The 23,403-nt window shown below is 45.3% G+C and overlaps 1 protein-coding gene across 1 annotated transcript; it reads left to right on the forward strand.

Annotated features, from left to right (window-relative positions):
- The first annotated feature begins 352 nt into the window (after positions 1–352).
- On the forward strand, positions 353–17,001 carry LOC149386507 (dynamin-related protein 4C-like). Its single transcript, XM_089625200.1, has 2 exons — positions 353–1,437; positions 15,633–17,001. The coding sequence occupies exons 1-2, from the start codon at positions 536–538 to the stop codon at positions 16,768–16,770; spliced, it is 2,040 nt and encodes a 679-aa protein (XP_089481326.1). The 5' UTR covers positions 353–535; the 3' UTR covers positions 16,771–17,001.
- The last annotated feature ends 6,402 nt before the right edge of the window (positions 17,002–23,403 follow it).

A 23,403-nucleotide genomic window follows, 5' to 3' on the forward strand; every position in this document is an offset into this window, starting at 1 on the left:
TCCAACTAGGTTTTCTCTGATACGTGTGTTTTAGAGAGAGAGAGGACTTTTCTATTAAGGCAAACCTTTATTTGAGTGGAGAAAAGAAAATTTGAAAAAGTGAACTGTAAAGAAAGTATTAAAATAAACAGAAGAAAAAATAATAATTCAATTCTAAAAGTTGTTGTTTTTTTTTTTTTTTTTTTTTTTTTTATTTGTTGTAACTTGTAATTAGTACCCGCACGATAAAAAGTAGCATGATAGCATCTATTCAATTTTTTTTTTTTTTTAAATGCTAGCATCTATTCAATTGAGGTCTAGAAAAATATAACATAAAATAAAATTCTGACCCCTTTTCTTTTAGTTTATACTTTATACAAAATACTGACATATACGACAAACAACCTCGGATAATTTATGATTCATTATATTCAGCCTAATCATTAAATTTGCAAGATGTCCTGAACTCCCTCCCAACCCAACTACTGCAACTCAACTCACTCACCTACAGCTCAGTGTATCACAACATCTTTCATTAGAGCAAAAAAGAAAAAAGATGATCAGAAATGGAAAGAAGAGCTACTACAACGCAGAGGAAGAGGTAGAAGACGATGAAGGATCGTCGATCGAAGATGATCACCGCCGCGTCGGTCCTCTGGTGGCGCCGATCGTGTCCTCCTACAACGACCGAATCCGACCACTCCTCGACGCCGTCGACAAGCTCCGCAACCTGATGGTTATGGAAGAAGGAATCCAGCTTCCGACCATCGTCGTCGTCGGCGACCAGTCCTCCGGCAAGTCCTCCGTCCTCGAGTCCCTCGCGAGGATCAGCCTCCCCCGCGGCCAGGGGATCTGCACACGTGTCCCTCTCATAATGCGCCTCCAACACCACTCCGAGCCGGAGGCGGAGCTGTTTCTGGAGTACAACGGCAAGATCGTCCGCACCGACGAGGCCAACGTCGGCGGAGCCATCAACGTGGCCACCGAAGTCATCGCCGGCTCCGGGAAGGGCATCTCGAAGACGCCGTTGACTCTGACGGTGAAGAAGAAGGGCGTTCCGGACCTGACGATGGTGGATCTTCCCGGGATCACCCGCGTGGCGGTGCCGGGCCAGCCGGAGGATATCGCCGAGCAGATAAAGGAGATCATAATGGAGCACATCAAGCCGGAGGCGAGTATAATCCTCAACGTCCTCTCCGCCGCCGTGGACTTCTCCACCTGCGAGTCCATAAGGATGTCTCAGAGCGTGGACCGGACCGGCGAGAGGACTCTCGCGGTGGTGACCAAGTCCGACAGGTCGCCGGAGGGTCTGATGGAGAAGGTGACGTCAAATGACGTCAGCATCGGGCTGGGCTATGTGTGCGTGAGGAACAGGATCGGAGACGAGTCGTACGAGGAGGCGCGTGGGAAGGAAGCGAGGCTCTTCGCGACTCACCCTCTCCTTTCCAGCATCGACAGGTAAGTACAGCCATATATTAGTGATTTAGTTCAACTATTGCTTGTTTCAGGTACTTTATTCTCTCTCGTTAGTTCAAATCTTCCTCACAATATGTTGGGACAATTAGCAGTTCGAGGGTATTAATTAGAATAGTTAGTAGATAAGTTAGGGGTTGATATAGAATATTTCAAAAGAATGTTATTAGGAAGATTAATAGGGGAAATGTAATGAATATTGTGAAGAATTAGATTGAGGAATAGATTTTTATGTGGGATGCAGGTTGATGGCAAATTTTTAGTCAAGATGCAAGGGCACGTGTCATCAAGTATTATAGAGTGCTTAGAGCACAAGTATCGAATCCCACAAAGAACTAGTTCTCTTTTCAACCTATTCAACTAGCAAACTTTTCGAATTATAAAAAAAAAAAAAAAAAAAAAAAAAAAACAGGGTTTTATGTTTTAGTTTTTTTAAACGAAATTAAAATGAAATAAGATAGAAACAATGATTTAAGAACGATAAATGGGAGTGAAAGGGCGCGATCTCATCGAGATCTTAATTTGGTCGGTCCTATGGGTTCTAATGACGGTTCTAATTTGAGGTACACTTAGCCTGATATCCTTTTGAATAATCCTTAACCTCTTTCAAGTAGAAACGGGCCTAAATTTTTGACGAATTTACACATCTCGGTTTGGATCCTAATATTTGGTTTGTCTACGAGAATTCGGGCAACTACACAAATCGCCTAACCTATTTCTAGACCGAGGCTCATTTATAACTCTAAAGGTTCATTCCCTTGAGTCACAAATTGAACCAAAGCACAAACCTAAATGAAACACCAACCAAACTAAATCACACGATTACATATTACTCCATCTAAAAACTTAGCTAGTCGTGGATTTAATTAGACAAAACATAATAGAAATAAGCAAAAGAATTAAGACAAGAAACAAAGTAGACATTTCACTAAAAGATCAACAAGAGACAATATCCATAATCCGAATCTCAATATCCAAATCAATCAAAGATAACAAACTAAAATCTAGAACAATATCTAATATTCAACTCAACAATAAAACTAAATCAAATCCACAAGCAAATGAAAATGGAGTTTAAAATAGACAAAATTAAACAAAAGAGAGTGAGAGATATGGTGAGAGTGCCCTAAGGACAAGTCTACAGCAGGTAGAGGAACACAAGAAGGAAGCAGGCCAATGCAATCTGAGTTGGAGACGCGACAATTTGAAGAAGAAGTAGAAGGTTGGGAACGCTCTGAACGCTCGGCTAGACTCTATTTTCAAGATCTTGAAGAATACCCACGGTACGAACGCATCCAGCAATTCCCAAATTGCCAGGTCCCTTGCTATCACTACCTTACCGGAGAAGACGTTGGCAAGACTCACACCACTTTCACCAGGGGTGAGAGAATCCCACAACTTCTCAACACCATCTACGACCTGAACATCAACCAGTGCCATAACCAGGCACAACTCTTCGACCGCATCTTGCTCCTATCAAGATACGTGGTCAGAAGAAAGGCTCCCACACTACCCTCCATCCCGGAGGAAGATCCTGCTCACTCAACTTCCACCGAGGAAGTCATCTCCCAGATCCGAGCCCTAAAAGCAAATCTAAGAGAAGTTAAGGCTGCCCAATCCAGCCTAAAGCTCTCTTTATCTGAAATCAGGGATTCTCTGGTTGAGATCACCAGCAGAGAATCGGCTCCTAAGCCAATCGAAGCAGAAACTGCTAGAGTCGCAGATCAGCTTAAGCAGCAGATCAAGGAGGTCAAGGCAGCTCTCGCTGACCTCAGAACCATCGCCAAAAGCTTGGTTCCCGAAGCCTGATGAACAACTGGCAGCTAGCAGCCGCCAAAAACTCATACCAAGAAGCTTTCAGAGCCACAGCTTCACTCACTTCGGACAACAGAGCAGTTGGGTTTGTCGAGCCACACAGACACCCAACCAACCTCAGCGACACGCATATCCAGAGGCAGAACAACCTCCTCATACACTTGCTTATCCAAAGCATCGAGGAGATCAAGACCATCAGAGATCAACTACAAGTTCTCTCTGACAGAGTCAACAGTCTCGACGCAAAGGGGAAAGAAGTCTCCCTACCAGAAGACGTCATCAACCAACTATCGTCACAGCTAAAGAACGCCAGTTTCGGAGACAAGAAACCCTTCAAAGGAAAAGGGAAAGGCCCTTTCAGGGTCTGGAACTAATGGGTTCCCGAACGCAGACGCACCAGTTGCCCCGGGCAACACATGGATCGTCAAATCCTACGGAAAATCTGGACGATCAGATCCGAGGATACAGAAGATTCCAGAGAGCTAGACACGTGGCTCAAAGAGCGGTCAGAAGGACCTTGGCTCGGGATTTCCGTCAATCCCTGGAGCAACAGATAGACCCTAACAGGGAACTGTCCCTGAGTAGGAGTAGGCGAGCAAACCTCGTACCAGCAGAGGTACTATACTCCTACAACAACAACGAACCCGTCAACAGGGTTTATCAGCACTATGAAGAGCTGCGGAGCCTCATAGTAGACGGACAGCAAGACCTTCGCTACATCGAAAGAGAGTCGTACGAGACTCTACGAAGGTCCGGAATGCAACACATCCACATAGGGATGATGATGCTCAGACTCCAACTTCTACACCGAGTAGACTCAGGGGTCAGCGCTGTCGTGGTCTTCAGAGACACCAGGTGGACAGACGAAAGGCAGATCCTCAGTGCCATGACAATGGATCTAGCCAGAGGTACACAGATGGTGTACACAATCCCAGACATTCTCATCAGCATACACGACTTCTACAACCACATCCAGGTGTGCATTCAGACGAGAGGATACGGGCAGGGATGGACAGGTGGGGACAGCAACCTGATCATCACCAGATCCTTGATCGGAAGGATCACGAATACAAGTCAGGCGAACTTCAACTACCAAATCGAAGGAGTCTCAGAATACCTGACCAGTCAAGGTGTCCAGGCAGTCCCTGGAGAACCATGGAGGGCCGTGAATAGGGAAAACCAGTGGACCCTATCACCATCAACGATTGAGCCCCCACTTCAAAACCCCACCAGCATAATCGCCACACAAGCAGGAACTGACAACGTCAGCATCCGGTTCACTGGCTTCAGAGACACTCCTCAACCTCTTCCAGAAGAAGAAGAAGAAGAAGAGAGAAGGCCTGAGGAGAGGGTCCACGTGGCCCTAGTCGGAATCCATTCTTGGGAACCTCCAAGAAAAGGCAAATGGGATACACTTGGGCAACCATCAGGAAAGTACGATTTCCTGGTAGACTACTCAGCCCCAAAAGAAATCCCACCCTGGCCAACAACCTGTACAGGCTGGGGAGAAGAATTTGACGAAGAAGATAAAGAGGAGAAGCAGGCGGAGCTGCTCTACCAAGAAGAATCCGATGAAAAGGAAGAAAAGGAGGAGCAGGCAGAGCTGCTCTATCAAGAAGAAAAGAAAGAAGAGGAGCAGGCGGAGCTGCTCTACCCAGTCAAAAGGCAAGACTTGGTGGAAAGTTGGCTTGAACAGCTTGGAGAAAGCACCACCAAAGTCCAATGGGACGAAACGAGCTCAGAAGACGAGGAAGACGACGATAGATCTGTCGCCTCAGCAAAAGCTTTGGTCGCCGAGATGGATTACCCCTCAAGAGTCGCAGCTAGCATCAAGACTCTAGAAGTCCTGGAGAGGGCTTACCCAGGGGCCAGTGACATCCAGTCAGACCAAACAAGCACCTTCATACCACCAAACCCAAACACAGGGCAAGTCCGGTACCCACCGGCGAATGCTGTGATACAAGAGGGTGGCCCAAGTACAGCTGGTCCTCTAGAAGGAACCCGCAAACCAGGAAAATATGGAAGGCCGCCAGCACCTTGGAGCCTCCCGTCTGCCCAGCAGACACAGGGCGCGATACTGGTTCTACCACCAGAAATACCCAGTCATGCCGACGCCATAGCAACATGGGAGACAATCACCCTCAATCTCTTAAGAGAGATGACGTTCGACTCCCTCCAAGACAAGGCAGACTACATCGAAAATCTCCTAGGTGTAAGAGAAAGGGAGATATGGGTAACATGGAGGATGGCTTACCCAGAAGAGTACAAAACGATGGTTCAAGTTGCAGATGAACCTCGTAATATCACAAGCGCCATCAAGAGGGTAATGGGGATCCAAGACCCCTACACAGGCAACCTTCATGCTCAGAACACGGCCTACGCCGATCTGGAGAGACTGCAGTGCCCAACCCTGGAGCACGTTATGCCGTTCCTCAACAGATACTACCAGCTAGCAGCCCAGTCAGGCAAGATGTGGGCAGGACCAGAGCTGTCCGACAAGCTCTTCCGAAAACTCCCACCGAAAATAGGCCCAACAATACAGAAAGAGTACAACCAAGCCTACCCAGGGCTCACAACCGGAGTGATGGCAAGAGTCCAGTACATCTCCGAGTACCTGCAGAACCTGTGCAAACAGGCAGAACTCCAGAGGAAGCTCAAGAACCTCAACTTCTGCAGAACCATCCCAATCCCAGGCTACTACGAAACAGGAAGTGGCAAGAAGAAGTTTGGCATCAGAAAGGCCAAGACTTACAGAGGGAAGCCCCACGACTCCCACGTCAAGGTCTTCAAGAACAAGCACAAAGCCACCAGAATGAGAGAGGGAAGCAAGTGCAAATGCTACCTCTGTGGAGTGGAAGGCCATTACGCTAGGGAATGCCCGAGGAAGCATGTCAGACCAGAGAGGGCAGCCTTCCTCGAAGGCCTAAACCTCGACAACGGATGGGACGTCATTTCCATTGACCCAGGAGAACCAGACGATGACGACATCTGCTCAATATCAGAAGGAGAGGCTCAGGGCATGGAAGACCTCGCCGCCTTCAAAACCCAACTACCGTACGAGGTAGAACCACAGTATGACAACTTATTTGCTTTAGTTGTCATAGCTAACCCAGTGGCACCAAGACAAGAAGGAGGAAACTGGAGAGTCTCCCTCCCAGTGTCGAAAGAGATGGAGGAATGCAAGCACGAATGGGATGACATGACGATCGTCCAGCAGGAATCGTGCCACAAGTGCAAAGACCCAACAACCATCGGAAGAAAAGCAACGTGCACTATCTGCCGACTCAACGTCTGCCCACTCTGCGCAGCCCTAGACTACGGCCTACAGATAGTCCAGCCAAAAGAAAGCAAGCTGCACTGGCAGTACCAGAACAGGGATATGCTCATAAAAAGCCTATACGAGCATAATTCGTTCCTTCTCCAGCAGAACGAAGCCTTCCTCGAGGAGATCCAGAAAAGGGATTTCCAAGAAATACCCTTTTTTCCAGAGGGGGGAGGAGGACCTGTTCAAAACAACGACGAAGCTGCTCAAAGCAACGAGGAAGCTGAAGAGCCGAACAACAGCAGCATAGTCTTCAAAGACCAGGACGACACCCAAGAAATACAAGAGATCTCAGGAGCAGGCACAATAGAAGAAGCCATAGAAGAGATCGACAGGGCTTACACTGAGATGCCTGCAGGGGGAAACAACAAACTGTACCACATAGTGGTCATCTTCAAGATCCCCTCCACAACAGGAACTCACCCCATAGAGTTCGAGGTGAACGCCATAATAGACACAGGATGCACCTGCTGCTGTGTCAACATTGAGAAGGTCCCCGCTGAGGCGCTGGAAGAAGCCAAAATCATCCAGAACATCTCAGGGATCAACAGCGTCACCAGGGTCACGAAGAAGCTCCGACAGGGAAAAATGATCATAGCCGGTAACGAGTTCTATACTCCCTACATATCGGCGTTTCCCATGAACATGCCAAAGATCGACATGTTAGTAGGGTGCAACTTCATCAGAGCAATGAAGGGCGGTCTAAGATTCGAAGGAACATAAATCACCTTCTACAAGACCGTCACCAAAATTCAAACCACCCTGGAGCCACAAAGGATAGCCTACCTGGAAGAGCTGATAGAAGAAGAAGAGCTCAAGGAGGACATAGCCGCCAATGCCTCAGACTTCGAGTCATTAGCCAACAAAATCAAAAACTCTAAGCTCCTGAAGGAGTTAAAAGAGCAAGGCTACATAGGCGAAGACCCAGTCAAACATTGGGCCAAGAACGCTATCAAATGCCAGTTGGAGATCATAAACCCGGACATCACCATTGAAGACAAACCACCGGGAGACCTCACAACAGAAGAGAAGGCGCGCTACCAGAGGCACATCGATGCACTCCTAGAACTTGGAGTCATCCGCCCCAGCAAAAGCAGGCACAGAACCGCAGCCTTCATCGTCAAATCAGGGACAACGGTAGATCCCGTCACAGGGAAAGAGACCAAGGGCAAAGAAAGAATGGTCTACAACTACAAAAGGCTCAATGACAACACCCACAAGGACCAATACTCCTTACCGGGCATCGGAGCCATAATCAAGTCCCTTGGCGAAGCTACCATCTTCAGCAAATTCGACCTCAAATCGGGTTTTCATCAGGTAGCCATGGAGGAAGAATCGATCCCCTGGACAGCTTTCATAAGCCCAGCAGGATTGTACGAATGGCTAGTGATGCCATTTGGTCTGAAGAACGCCCCAGCGGTTTTCCAAAGAAAAATGGATAACTGCTTCAGGGGAACAGAAGCATTCATCGCAGTCTACATCGACGACATCCTGGTCTTCTCCAAAACACTGAAAGACCATGAGGGGCACCTGAAGGTGATGCTTGAAATCTGCAGAAAGAACGGGCTCGTCTTAAGCCCAACAAAGATGAAAATAGCCTGCAAAGAGGTAGAGTTCCTAGGAGCCACGATCAGAGAAGGGCGCATCAAGCTTCAAGAACACGTCATCAAGAAGATCGCAGACGTGGAGGACGAGAGCTTAACAACACTGAAAGGCCTCAGAAGCTGGCTCGGGGTCATAAACTATGCAAGGGCATACATCCCTAGGTGCGGGACCTTGCTAGGACCACTCTACTCCAAAACCTCAGAGCACGAGGAACGAAGATGGAAACCAGCAGACTGGAAGATCGTCAAAGAGATCAAGCAGCTGGTAAGGAACCTCCCTGACCTAGAAATCCCTCCTAACCATGCCTATATGGTCCTGGAAACAGACGGATGTATGGAAGGATGGGGAGGAGTGTGCAAATGGAAGGAAGCCAAAGCCGCCTCACAAGGATCTGAACGCATATGCGCCTATGCTTCAGGGAAATTCCCTGTCCCCAAGTCAACAATCGACGCAGAGATCTTCGCCGTCACGGAGTCTCTAGAAAAGTTCAAGCTTTTCTACTTGGACAAAAGGGAAATCACACTCAGGACGGACTGCCAGGCGATCATCTCATTCTATGAGAAAATGGCGGTCAAGAAGCCCAGCAGAGTAAGATGGATCAGGTTCTGTGACTACATCACCAATACCGGAATCACGGTCCACTTCGAGCACATCAAGGGTAACAACAACCAGATAGCAGACCAACTCTCCAGGTTAGCCCAAAACATTGTCGCGGCCCAAGTCATCCCAGAAGAAGCCCACGACGCCCTAGCCCTCATCAGCGAGGGAAATTTCTCACACATTGGGCTTATGGCCCAACTCAACAAACTCCTCGTAATAAAAGCCCGAGAAGGAAACAAGCCCATCTGGTACAACAGGGCCCACAAAAAGAAAACTTCGCAACAAAGGAACAACGACGACCACTCAGAAGCGCCACCTTCAGCCAACCAGCCCCATATAAACCACCAGATCGCAGGATTCACCACACTCACAACTCAGGAAGCAATGGCATCCCAATCCACCTCCAGCAGGGAAGCCCTCGCCATAGAAGAACACGTCAAGGCCTATCAGGAGATCCACAGGATAAGAAGAGAAAAGCTCCAGAAAGGCCTCTCCCTAGGAGAAAACAGCACCCTCAAGCAAGAACTAGTCAAAGAAGAAAAACTGGCCGGAGACATCCTCAGAAACACACTGGACCTGTACAGAGAGCTGCTCAGAACAAAGGAAGACCAGTTCAGAAACAGCTCCACCAAGGACAACTACTGGGGAGACCGGGCGGAAGACTTAAAACTAAAGAGGCCGGCTTACCTCAGTAGTTCATACAATTTTCAGAGTAAAGACTAAGAACAAATAAGCAAACTGGGAATTTTTATTTCTTTCACAATACTAGAGAGAGGAAGTTCAGATATTTGCGTATCTGTTCGATGCTCTCTTAAGAAAACATAACTCTCCTTATATAGGGAGAGGAAAAGAAAAAGCAAAGCAATAATTTAGCTCGGGTGCTCATTGGGCCCCATCGACAGCTAAAAGATTCCTGCTTATCTTACACGCAAAAGAAAAATACAAGGCCAAGTGGCCGACAAACGTAAGTGGCCTAAGTAAGTGGCCTAATACAAACAAACTACTTTTCCCCAAGAGTCAAGTGACCTTTAGAAAAGGGGAGAAGTTAGTACTGGATCCTTTCGATGGTGTGAAGGGTCGTGGTGACGTTGTCTCTGATGACGTCCATTTCTTTGATCGTCTGGCTGAGGTAGGGTAGGAGGTCTCCCCAGTAGTTGTCCTTGGTGGAGCTGTTTCTGAACTGGTCTTCCTTTGTTCTGAGCAGCTCTCTGTACAGGTCCAGTGTGTTTCTGAGGATGTCTCCGGCCAGTTTTTCTTCTTTGACTAGTTCTTGCTTGAGGGTGCTGTTTTCTCCTAGGGAGAGGCCTTTCTGGAGCTTTTCTCTTCTTATCCTGTGGATCTCCTGATAGGCCTTGACGTGTTCTTCTATGGCGAGGGCTTCCCTGCTGGAGGTGGATTGGGATGCCATTGCTTCCTGAGTTGTGAGTGTGGTGACTCCTGCGATCTGGTGGTTTATATGGGGCTGGTTGGCTGAAGGTGGCGCTTCTGAGTGGTCGTCGTTGTTCATTTGTTGCGAAGTTTTCTTTTTGTGGGCCCTGTTGTACCAGATGGGCTTGTTTCCTTTTCGGGCTTTTATTACGAGGAGTTTGTTGAGTTGGGCCATAAGCCCAATGTGTGAGAAATTTCCCTCGCTGATGAGGGCTAGGGCGTCGTGGGCTTCTTCTGGGATGACTTGGGCCGCGGCAATGTTTTGGGCTAACCTGGAGAGTTGGTCTGCTATCTGGTTGTTGTTACCCTTGATGTGCTCGAAGTGGACCGTGATTCCGGTATTGGTGATGTAGTCACAGAACCTGATCCATCTTACTCTGCTGGGCTTCTTGACCGCCATTTTCTCATAGAATGAGATGATCGCCTGGCAGTCCGTCCTGAGTGTGATTTCCCTTTTGTCCAAGTAGAAAAGCTTGAACTTTTCTAGAGACTCCGTGACGGCGAAGATCTCTGCGTCGATTGTTGACTTGGGGACAGGGAATTTCCCTGAAGCATAGGCGCATATGCGTTCAGATCCTTGTGAGGCGGCTTTGGCTTCCTTCCATTTGCACACTCCTCCCCATCCTTCCATACATCCGTCTGTTTCCAGGACCATATAGGCATGGTTAGGAGGGATTTCTAGGTCAGGGAGGTTCCTTACCAGCTGCTTGATCTCTTTGACGATCTTCCAGTCTGCTGGTTTCCATCTTCGTTCCTCGTGCTCTGAGGTTTTGGAGTAGAGTGGTCCTAGCAAGGTCCCGCACCTAGGGATGTATGCCCTTGCATAGTTTATGACCCCGAGCCAGCTTCTGAGGCCTTTCAGTGTTGTTAAGCTCTCGTCCTCCACGTCTGCGATCTTCTTGATGACGTGTTCTTGAAGCTTGATGCGCCCTTCTCTGATCGTGGCTCCTAGGAACTCTACCTCTTTGCAGGCTATTTTCATCTTTGTTGGGCTTAAGACGAGCCCGTTCTTTCTGCAGATTTCAAGCATCACCTTCAGGTGCCCCTCATGGTCTTTCAGTGTTTTGGAGAAGACCAGGATGTCGTCGATGTAGACTGCGATGAATGCTTCTGTTCCCCTGAAGCAGTTATCCATTTTTCTTTGGAAAACCGCTGGGGCGTTCTTCAGACCAAATGGCATCACTAGCCATTCGTACAATCCTGCTGGGCTTATGAAAGCTGTCCAGGGGATCGATTCTTCCTCCATGGCTACCTGATGAAAACCCGATTTGAGGTCGAATTTGCTGAAGATGGTAGCTTCGCCAAGGGACTTGATTATGGCTCCGATGCCCGGTAAGGAGTATTGGTCCTTGTGGGTGTTGTCATTGAGCCTTTTGTAGTTGTAGACCATTCTTTCTTTGCCCTTGGTCTCTTTCCCTGTGACGGGATCTACCGTTGTCCCTGATTTGACGATGAAGGCTGCGGTTCTGTGCCTGCTTTTGCTGGGGCGGATGACTCCAAGTTCTAGGAGTGCATCGATGTGCCTCTGGTAGCGCGCCTTCTCTTCTGTTGTGAGGTCTCCCGGTGGTTTGTCTTCAATGGTGATGTCCGGGTTTATGATCTCCAACTGGCATTTGATAGCGTTCTTGGCCCAATGTTTGACTGGGTCTTCGCCTATGTAGCCTTGCTCTTTTAACTCCTTCAGGAGCTTAGAGTTTTTGATTTTGTTGGCTAATGACTCGAAGTCTGAGGCATTGGCGGCTATGTCCTCCTTGAGCTCTTCTTCTTCTATCAGCTCTTCCAGGTAGGCTATCCTTTGTGGCTCCAGGGTGGTTTGAATTTTGGTGACGGTCTTGTAGAAGGTGATTTATGTTCCTTCGAATCTTAGACCGCCCTTCATTGCTCTGATGAAGTTGCACCCTACTAACATGTCGATCTTTGGCATGTTCATGGGAAACGCCGATATGTAGGGAGTATAGAACTCGTTACCGGCTATGATCATTTTTCCCTGTCGGAGCTTCTTCGTGACCCTGGTGACGCTGTTGATCCCTGAGATGTTCTGGATGATTTTGGCTTCTTCCAGCGCCTCAGCGGGGACCTTCTCAATGTTGACACAGCAGCAGGTGCATCCTGTGTCTATTATGGCGTTCACCTCGAACTCTATGGGGTGAGTTCCTGTTGTGGAGGGGATCTTGAAGATGACCACTATGTGGTACAGTTTGTTGTTTCCCCCTGCAGGCATCTCAGTGTAAGCCCTGTCGATCTCTTCTATGGCTTCTTCTATTGTGCCTGCTCCTGAGATCTCTTGTATTTCTTGGGTGTCGTCCTGGTCTTTGAAGACTATGCTGCTGTTGTTCGGCTCTTCAGCTTCCTCGTTGCTTTGAGCAGCTTCGTCGTTGTTTTGAACAGGTCCTCCTCCCCCCTCTGGAAAAAAGGGTATTTCTTGGAAATCCCTTTTCTGGATCTCCTCGAGGAAGGCTTCGTTCTGCTGGAGAAGGAACGAATTATGCTCGTATAGGCTTTTTATGAGCATATCCCTGTTCTGGTACTGCCAGTGCAGCTTGCTTTCTTTTGGCTAGACTATCTGTAGGCCGTAGTCTAGGGCTGCGCAGAGTGGGCAGACGTTGAGTCGGCAGATAGTGCACGTTGCTTTTCTTCCGATGGTTGTTGGGTCTTTGCACTTGTGGCACGATTCCTGCTGGACGATCGTCATGTCATCCCATTCGTGCTTGCATTCCTCCATCTCTTTCGACACTGGGAGGGAGACTCTCCAGTTTCCTCCTTCTTGTCTTGGTGCCACTGGGTTAGCTATGACAACTAAAGCAAATAAGTTGTCATACTGTGGTTCTACCTCGTACGGTAGTTGGGTTTTGAAGGCGGCGAGGTCTTCCATGCCCTGAGCCTCTCCTTCTGATATTGAGCAGATGTCGTCATCGTCTGGTTCTCCTGGGTCAATGGAAATGACGTCCCATCCGTTGTCGAGGTTTAGGCCTTCGAGGAAGGCTGCCCTCTCTGGTCTGACATGCTTCCTCGGGCATTCCCTAGCGTAATGGCCTTCCACTCCACAGAGGTAGCATTTGCACTTGCTTCCCTCTCTCATTCTGGTGGCTTTGTGCTTGTTCTTGAAGACCTTGACGTGGGAGTCGTGGGGCTTCCCTCTGTAAGTCTTGGCCTTTCTGATGCCAAACTTCTTCTTGCCACTTCCTGTTTCGTAGTAGCCTGGGATTGGGATGGTTCTGCAGAAGTTGAGGTTCTTGAGCTTCCTCTGGAGTTCTGCCTGTTTGCACAGGTTCTGCAGGTACTCGGAGATGTACTGGACTCTTGCCATCACTCCGGTTGTGAGCCCTGGGTAGGCTTGGTTGTACTCTTTCTGTATTGTTGGGCCTATTTCCGGTGGGAGTTTTCGGAAGAGCTTGTCGGACAGCTCTGGTCCTGCCCACATCTTGCCTGACTGGGCTGCTAGCTGGTAGTATCTGTTGAGGAACGGCATAACGTGCTCCAGGGTTGGGCACTGCAGTCTCTCCAGATCGGCGTAGGCCGTGTTCTGAGCATGAAGGTTGCCTGTGTAGGGGTCTTGGATCCCCATTACCCTCTTGATGGCGCTTGTGATATTACGAGGTTCATCTGCAACTTGAACCATCGTTTTGTACTCTTCTGGGTAAGCCATCCTCCATGTTACCCATATCTCCCTTTCTCTTACACCTAGGAGATTTTCGATGTAGTCTGCCTTGTCTTGGAGGGAGTCGAACGTCATCTCTCTTAAGAGATTGAGGGTGATTGTCTCCCATGTTGCTATGGCGTCGGCATGACTGGGTATTTCTGGTGGTAGAACCAGTATCGCGCCCTGTGTCTGCTGGGCAGACGGGAGGCTCCAAGGTGCTGGCGGCCTTCCATATTTTCCTGGTTTGCGGGTTCCTTCTAGAGGACCAGCTGTACTTGGGCCACCCTCTTGTATCACAGCATTCGCCGGTGGGTACCGGACTTGCCCTGTGTTTGGGTTTGGTGGTATGAAGGTGCTTGTTTGGTCTGACTGGATGTCACTGGCCCCTGGGTAAGCCCTCTCCAGGACTTCTAGAGTCTTGATGCTAGCTGCGACTCTTGAGGGGTAATCCATCTCGGCGACCAAAGCTTTTGCTGAGGCGACAGATCTATCGTCGTCTTCCTCGTCTTCTGAGCTCGTTTCGTCCCATTGGACTTTGGTGGTGCTTTCTCCAAGCTGTTCAAGCCAACTTTCCACCAAGTCTTGCCTTTTGACTGGGTAGAGCAGCTCCGCCTGCTCCTCTTCTTTCTTTTCTTCTTGATAGAGCAGCTCTGCCTGCTCCTCCTTTTCTTCCTTTTCATCGGATTCTTCTTGGTAGAGCAGCTCCGCCTGCTTCTCCTCTTTATCTTCTTCGTCAAATTCTTCTCCCCAGCCTGTACAGGTTGTTGGCCAGGGTGGGATTTCTTTTGGGGCTGAGTAGTCTACCAGGAAATCGTACTTTCCTGATGGTTGCCCAAGTGTATCCCATTTGCCTTTTCTTGGAGGTTCCCAAGAATGGATTCCGACTAGGGCCACGTGGACCCTCTCCTCAGGCCTTCTCTCTTCTTCTTCTTTTTCTCCATATTTCAATATCAACAAGTTATTTTCCTTCACTCTCCAAAACCAAATTAAACTCTAATGCCTAGAAGGAGCAATAGCTAATAGTATAATGGTGTTTTCGGAGCAAAAATCGAGCAAATTACACTGCGTGCCTTGAAAATTTTGGATAGGCGCGGCATGCCAGATAGAGTGCGCGGACCGCGCAACATTTTGTCTGGAATGATAGACGGAGACGCGAAGCGCCAAATCTTCTTTTTGCTCTCCCGATGCTTCGTGATGTCTAAATTGTCTCCATTTAGCTCCCGATTACTACATTTGGTCATATGAAGTTCCAAATGCTCTCTTTTAGCTCAAACGCCTAAAAATTCACTAAAAGTTACAAAATAATATAAAATAAAATAAAAACCTCAAAAACAAGTCTCGATTCACTCTTGAAAACATTGATAAGTGTGAATGAATCACACTTATCACACAAGCAACTAAAAAAACATTATATATGAGGGAGTTATGGATCTCTCAAAAGTGGGATATTACTTATTGTTTTTGTTCATATTCCAATTATTAAAAAAAATACCGAAATGTATCACAGTATTAAGCTAGATAGTTTAGCTAATGTCAAGTTTCATTATCACTTAGTTTGACTCGTATAAAAATACTCTATACGATGGACATATTGAAAAACAAAATTTCTTACTAATCATTTTTAACTTCTAATGTAGGATTGTAAATATACTTTGTTGATCAATAAGAAAATTTATCTTCAATAATCGTGTTCAACATATTTTCTTAGTCTTAATCGTTCATACATCTCTTACCTGTTTTTTTTTCTCTCAAACTTAATCCTATATATAGGTCCATCGTCGGAGTCCCTGTTCTAGCACAGAAGCTCACCAAGATCCAGGCCAAGAGCATCAACCGGAACCTCCCGGACATCGACAAGAAGATCAACGACAAGCTCGGAAAGAGCCTCATGGAGTTCAACGCGCTGCCGAAATCCATCTCCTCGACCGCAGAGGCGCTCACGACCTTCATGCGCATCGTGGGACTCGCCAAGGAGTCTCTCCGGAAGATCCTCCTCCGCGGGGAGTTCGACGAGTACCTCGACGATAAGCGCATGCACTGCACCGCCCGGCTCGCCGAGATGCTCTCCGGCTTCTCAGACGAGCTCCACGGCTGCACCGAGAGCGACCCGGCGTGCAACTTCCTGGCCGAGGAGATCGGTTACTTAGAGGAGGCGAAATCCATCGCGCTCCCGAACTTCCTCCCACGCACGGCCTTCCTCTCCGTCCTCCGCTCCAAGGTGGCGGCCGTGTCGGCGATCCCGACGAGGTTCATCGACAGCGTGTGGGACTACGTGGAAGAGATCGTCCTCATGGTGGTGGCCAGCCACGTGGAGGGCTACCACCAGCTGAAGGCCTCGGCGCGGCGGGCCTGCCTCGGACTCGTCGAGAGGATGCGGGACAGCACGGCGGCGTGGGTGGCGGAGGTGCTGGAGATGGAGAAGCTGACGGACTACACGTGCAGCCCGGAGTTCGGGGCCGAGCTCGGGAAGCTCATGGTGTTCAAGGCGGATTTCACGAGGGAGATCATGGATCCAAGGACGGCGCAGATAGAGTTGGAGGGGTTCGGGGAGATCCGGTTGGAGGGGCTGAGGCGATCTTCGACGGCGGTGGTTGAGCAGGCGTTCGAGCTGAGGATGAGGGTGGTGGCGTACTGGAAGGTGGTGCTGAGGAGGCTCGTGGACTGCGTAGCTCTGAGGTTGAGGCTGAGTTTGGACACGCTGGTGAACAAGGAGCTCGAAGTGGCGGTGGTGGAGGAGATGATGGGTCCCGCCGGAGGAGGGATAGAGAGGCTGATGGAGGAGTCGCCGGCGGTGGCGGCCAAGCGTGCAAGGCTCGCCAACACCGTCAAGAAGCTCAAGGAATGCCGTGAGATATTGGCCAACATCAGGGGTGGTATCAATAATGCAACTAAAGATGATGATTATTAGTTGTATTCTATATTGCAGCCGAGTGAAGTCATAAATTGTTAACCTCATTTAGCATTGTTTTATAATTCCTAGCGTGGGAGGTTTGTCTGTAAGCATATCTTTATTTTCTTTCTTTTTTAATGTTGCATGTTGAGGATGACTTTAGTGGCGCCGGATAACTTTTACACTCGAAAACAAGTTAGACCGTCGTCTACAATCTTATTCCAGCTTATTATTATATTTCATCACGTACATGGAATGGAAGTACATTAATTTGACATTGAAAACGACTATATGTGTGCAATTGTAAATAGGTACACGTAGAATTCACACTACTCACTATCTACTATCATCAGAAAATTGGGCTAGTAGTAAAATGATATTATACTACAGTTTATATATAGTTAAAAAAGACACAAGTTATAACAACTTCTATCATTACTCGTAGTCGTAGACATAGTGCTCGCTCCTTCATATATATACAGCACAACAGATCACAAACATCAACATGAACAATATATATATATATATATATATATATATATATATGCACACAAACACGTGAGTAGTAAAGTAGGAGGGGGGGTTTCAAGTTTCAACTTGATTTTGAAGCTATTCAGAGTACTATTCTGAAACTTTCAAGGAATATATATGAACTATTTCTCAACTTGGTGAATGCCTCTATTCCTTGAATGACTCTATCACTTCCTCTCACCAAACACACATATTTTCTCCTATCTTAAAAACATGACTTAGACTAATACTGGCGTCGAAGAGCACATTGAGATAAATTCATTTGCACCGCTCATAATTCCCTTTCCTTTATTTTATCATGGGATGAAGAGTCAAAATCTCTTTCTGATGACGGCGGACCCACATAGTCAACGGGGGTGGCCCGGGCCACTCCCACTTTTCAGAAATTAATAATTTTTTAATTAGTTAAAAATTAAATATAAATAAAAAATTAATTATAATACACTAATAATAGTAAAAAAGACTAAAAAATCGGAGTCAATTCGCTATTTAAATGAGAAAAAACCCTATTCTTTGATTGTTTTTTTTATTCAGAATCAATTTCTTTTTTAATCTTCATGCGTCACACAACTCCCTCCCACAGTGCTCTGCCCTTCTGAAAAGCCTGCCGCCCTGTACTTCTCTGTTCTTCTAAAGTCTGCCGCAAATAAGGTAATTATTTTTCTTTTACTCATTTAATTCTTTGTATATTATTGATAGGTGCGTTAATCACGCGTAAAACTCATATCCCTTGGTTTAAAACGAGCGAGTTCTCAAGTGTCTTTGATAGTTTCTAGTGTGTTTTTGATGATTTACAGGTACAAAGGAGCAGAGAAGCTTAAGAAGTCATTTTTGGAGCAAACGGGAGTCGACATGGAGCAAAATTGAGGTTTATAAAGAAAGTCAACACTGGATATTGACTACTCGCGGCGCGGTAATAATCAGCGCGGCGCCATGAGATACCAGCGCGGCGCCAGAAAAATCCGTCACAGATGGCGGTCATTCCCGTTCAGAAGCGCGGCGTGACGGATACTTAGAGCGCCGCGGTATACCGCGACACGTGACCGTGGCGGCGCGATGGATGCGATTCGGGAAACTAATTACGCGTTTTTTATTAAACCTGGGCCATTGGATCTCATTTAGTGGCCCAGAGGACTTCGAAATTATGCTAGAAACTTATAAATCCTACATTTGTAACCTAGAAAGACATTTTTTTGTTTAGTTTTTATTTTTCTTAGGTTGTTTGGCTACTCAGAGCTTTTTGGAGAGACATAGATTAAAGTGCCGTCTTCATCGATTTCGATCATCGTTATTTTCACAGTTCCAATTCCCTTCCTTTAATCTCTTGAACTGCAATTTTTATTAATGAAAATCATGTCGTTGGTTTATTTGTTTTTGAGTTGTTCATCTTCTTCTTTTATCTTTATTCTTCTCATCATCATGAACTAAACCATCTAAGGGCTATGGCGTAGCGAGATTATGAAACGGTTATGGATTCCATATTATGATAGTGTAGAATTGTTATCGTTCTTGCCGCTTTGTTTAGTTCAAGTCTGAATTTAATGCTTGTATAAGAGTAGCTACCTTGTGCACAATTTGTATTTCAATTTAATGCTTGAAAGAGATTAGGTTGATTTTGTTCTTGACTTGAATTACTATAGTACATTCCTATGCTAGATATAGATAGGTTGTTATAGAATCGTGGTATGCTTCTGTGTTCATTGCTTGCCTTGTTTTTATTAGTTGAGATCGAAATATAAAACTTTGGCATAGGCTTATGTTGCTAGATGCTTGAGAGAGGTTTAGTGACACGATCAACGTGAGTGTGATTAGCAAAGTGTGAGTGATAATTATAGTGCGTAACTTCCATGAATCCAAACCGTAGAATGAGCTCGTGAAACCATAGTCCTTACTTCTCGCTATTCATACAACCCGTTGCTTTCTGTTTATTGATTTACTTATTTGTTTATAAATTTTGTGTTCCCATTCAACAACAGTTTCCTAAGTTCTCTTCGTGCTAGTGAAATTTGAATCTTTAATTTAGCCTAGTCCTCGTGAGATCGACTCGTACTTACGAACTTTACTACTTGAGCGACTACGTGCACTTGCGTGTGTGAGAATTTCGCAACAAATTTTTGGCGTCGTTGCCGGGGAACTAAGTTTTCAATTGAGATTCAATTCACTAGTTTCAATTTGAACTTTATTTTAATTTTGTTTCTCATCTATTTTCGTGTAAACTTGTGAAGGTACATGCGAAAGGACGGTGAATCCAGTCTTCTTCCAATCGATCTTGAGATAGAGAAAACGTGCAAGCAAAACAGAAAAGAGAAGAAGCAATACATCGAAGAATTGATTATGGCTGAAGAAGAGAAACCGCTCCTTGACTACGTTCTACCCACCACTCATGGGTATCGCTCAGCCATAGTCAATCCAGCCATTGATGGGAACCGGGGTTTCGAGATCAAGACGGGAACGATTAATATGATTCAATAGAATCAGTTCTCAGGATCCCCAAGCGAAGACCCGAATGAACACATCGCAAACTTCAACGAATTGTGTAGCACGTTCCAGATTCATAACGTTGCCGCCGACGCTATCCGTCTTCGTTTGTTCCCATTTTCGCTTCGCGGCCGAGCGAAAGCATGGCTGAATTCCCTGCCCGCCGATTCCATCAACACATGGGAAGATCTGTGCAACACATTCCTAGCAAAGTTCTTCCCCTTTGAGAAGACTGCTCGCCTGAGAAACGAGATCCACAGTTTCGGGCAATGGGATGGAGAATCGCTTCCCGAAGCCTGGGCGAGATTCAAAGTGATGTTGAGGAAGTGTCCCCACCATGGGATCACTTTACCGGTCCAGCTCCAAACATTCTACTACGGACTCCTTGCATCGACGAAAACATTGGTTAACACCGCCTTCGCCCAGCATCGTGTTGTCAATGTCAATGGTTGGTGATCAGGTTCGACAACTTCCAGATTTCATATCATTGACAACGATTTCTGATCTATGTCAATGGTTGGTGAAAACAAGAAAATCGGAAATATTTCCTTTGGTGTATAAAGTGATAACTCTTATTCTCACATTCCAGTTTCTACCGCTACAACTGAACGTTCTTTTTCAACGATGAAGATAGTGAAGACTGCACTTCGGAACAAGACGGAAGATGATTTCTTGTCGGATTGTTTGCTCATTAATATTGAGAAAGAAATTGTTGAGATGTTTAGCATAGATTCAATAATAGATGATTTTCGTGATATGGAATCTAGACGCTCTTTATTTTAATTAAATTATGTATTATGATACATTTTTTTTATGATATTTAATTTATATAATTTTTTTTCTTGGCCACCCTCAACTTCAATTCCTAGTTCTGCCGCGATGAAGCAATGATAACAATTGAGAGGACTCCACCATCATTTATTTCATATGTAGTTATTGGGTCCACCTACTAGTGTTAGTGTTAGGATTCGACAAACAAATCCAACCTAAAATCAGAAAACAAATTCGCAAAGAACAAAATTAACTCATACAGATTTATTATGATTCACTTTGAATACGAAAATTACGTCAACTTTCTCGCGGCAGATTTTCGCTAAAAAAATCAAATTAGAATAAAAGTCGTTTACAATTCTCTTGCGCTCTAAAAAAAATATCGGCCATAAGGTATTTATAGGCAACAAATTAAAGCTAACACCTCTAACACCTAAATCGATAAAATACATTTTACAAATTTAATCCATTAAACTTGGATTCAATAAATACATATTTTTTTATGATATTTTCTAATAGATTTCGGCCACACTAAAGCATTTGAATGGCGATGATGATCCCTAAGTAAAGCTGGAAATTTGGTTAACCGAAGTTAACTGTGAACCAAAATTCTCGGTCATAGGTTAACCTTTAACCTAAAAAAAATCAACTCAATTAATTGCAATTAACCGAATTAACCGTTGTGCATTAAGTGCCCAAAACGGTAATATTTAAAATATTAAACACTTACTGTCTTACTCTGTCATAAACTGCCACAATTTGACCATGTGAGTGTGTACAAGTAAAAGATAAATATTTACAGCACGCCGAATTTGACCAAAATCCACAAAACAAAACTGAGACTAGAAAAAAAAAAGTGTTATAGTGGCTAAATTTAATAGTGGCACATAACAATGTTACCACTTACAATAAATGTTGCAAGTGACTTTCAAATGGTGTAGACATTAAAAATTCAAATTACTTCTTAAATTTATATTGAAATTTCTCTTAAAAAAAGTTGCACTGTACACTAACACTTAAAAAAAAAAATTACACAATTAAAACATGGACATGAAAACATCAACATTTATCATAGTTCTATAAATCAAATACAATTAAACACAATCACAATCTTCTTCAAAATTATTCGTTGAGACCCCAATCGTTGAATGCTTCAACAAAATCTTCGTGATCTTGCGATAGCTCAGACGGCATCTTTAGCTTGGCACGTTCCCAATCCTTGACGCACGTAAGAATCTTCACTAATTTTGGCCTAAGTCGCGCACGTCGGTCATCCATAATTCTTCCGGCGGTGCTAAAAGCGGCTTCGGACGAGACGCTAGACACCGGTACGGTTAGTACATCTCGAGCAAAGATGGATAAGATCGGAAATTGTGTTTGATGCGTCTTCCACCAATTGAGCAAGTCGAGGTTGGCTCGTTGAATGTCAATGAATTGTGCGTTGATGTACAGGTTCAATTCGTTAGTATCGGTGGGAGTAGTTGGTGACGTAGAGGTTGTGGACGAAGATGCCTCAGCTCGGTAACGGTTGAAATCGGTCCAACTCTTCCCCGCCGGTGAATTTGAGAAGTTTGGTATCTCTTGTACCGGTCCTCCATACTTGTTTTCGTAATAACTGTAACATTGAACAATACTCTCCCAGACACCATCATAACTAGAATTATAATCAAATCCTATATTATTGCTAAGCATTTGAAACCATAATTTAAGACCTCTAAATCTAATGCGTGGATCTAAAATGAATGCATAACAATATAAGTTTGGCATGGGAACAAAATATTTTTTCCATACCTCCTTCATTTTTGCGACGACGGTGTTGTCGATTTGATGAGATCCCGTTGAAGAGGGTGGTGTGGGTTGTTCTTGAGGTTGTTGTTGAGGCGGTTGTTGTCGAAGAGAATGTTGTGATTCCGGCGCCAAGGTTTGTTGTGATACCGGAGTGGAGAGTGGTGGAAACAATTGTGCCCTTGCCCTTCGAGAACGACTACGTTGAAATATGCCTTGTGCCAATGCTTCTTGCTCTTGGGTATTGGCAAGGTGAGGAAAATTTCGTATAGTGGTATTGATATCATCAACGGTGTTCATAAATTGTAAAGGGTCTTGGAAAATAGGAGCATTGACGTCAAAATTATCAACATCATAGCCATCGGGTGGTTGAGTTTCGGAATCGGAATGGTAAGACATATTTAGTATTGTGTAAAAGAGGAAGAAAATAATTGATGATATTTGGCTTTGTGAGTTTGTGTAAAATGGATATGTGTATGTGTTTATTTATAGACGTGTGTTTGTGTGGAGTTGTAAAAAAAAAAATTGACCGTTTTATATTTTGAACGGTAATATTACCGTTTGATTTGGTAAAGAACAAAGATTTTTACATTAAAAAAAAATTGAAAAGGGAATTGAGTTTGAGTCTGAACATTGCAGAGTAAAAGTTGTGGTCTTGTGGATTTTGGTCACATTCGGCGTGCTGTAAATATTTTACTCTTGTACACACTCACAAGTCACATCACATGGTCAAATTGTGGCAGTTTATGGCAGAGTAAGAGTTTAATATTTTAAAGTTTTTTTTCTTTTTTTTTTCCGGTTAACTTCGGTTAACTTATAACTTAACCGATTAAAATTAACCGAAAATTCGGTTAATTTTAACCGAATATTTTCGGTTAAAAAATAAATCAAAATTATTTATTTAACCGAAATTTCACATTTATCCCTAAGGGGTCAATCCAAAACACTAATAACTTCTAAGTCATTATATAATATGTTTATCATTATTATATAATACTTTTTAACGTTTAAAATCTCCCACGCAGGACCCATGCATATTAAGCTGACACTTTAAGGCCATAATTGTATAACACACTGTACTGTAAC

The sequence above is a fragment of the Urtica dioica genome, chromosome 9 (assembly GCF_054948205.1).
Source record: "Urtica dioica subsp. dioica isolate 48M chromosome 9, U.dioica_male_clone48M_v1_H2, whole genome shotgun sequence".
NCBI classification, from domain to species: domain Eukaryota; kingdom Viridiplantae; phylum Streptophyta; class Magnoliopsida; order Rosales; family Urticaceae; genus Urtica; species Urtica dioica.

What these genes read in the sequence shown, in the direction of transcription:
- LOC149386507 (XM_089625200.1), top strand. Translation starts at nt 536, where the DNA reads ATGATCAGAAATGGAAAGAAGAGCTACTACAACGCAGAGGAAGAGGTA. An exon ending in CTCCTTTCCAGCATCGACAG is followed by an intron (nt 1,438 to 15,632) that starts GTAAGTACAGCC and finishes TCCTATATATAG; the next exon opens with GTCCATCGTCGGAGTCCCTG.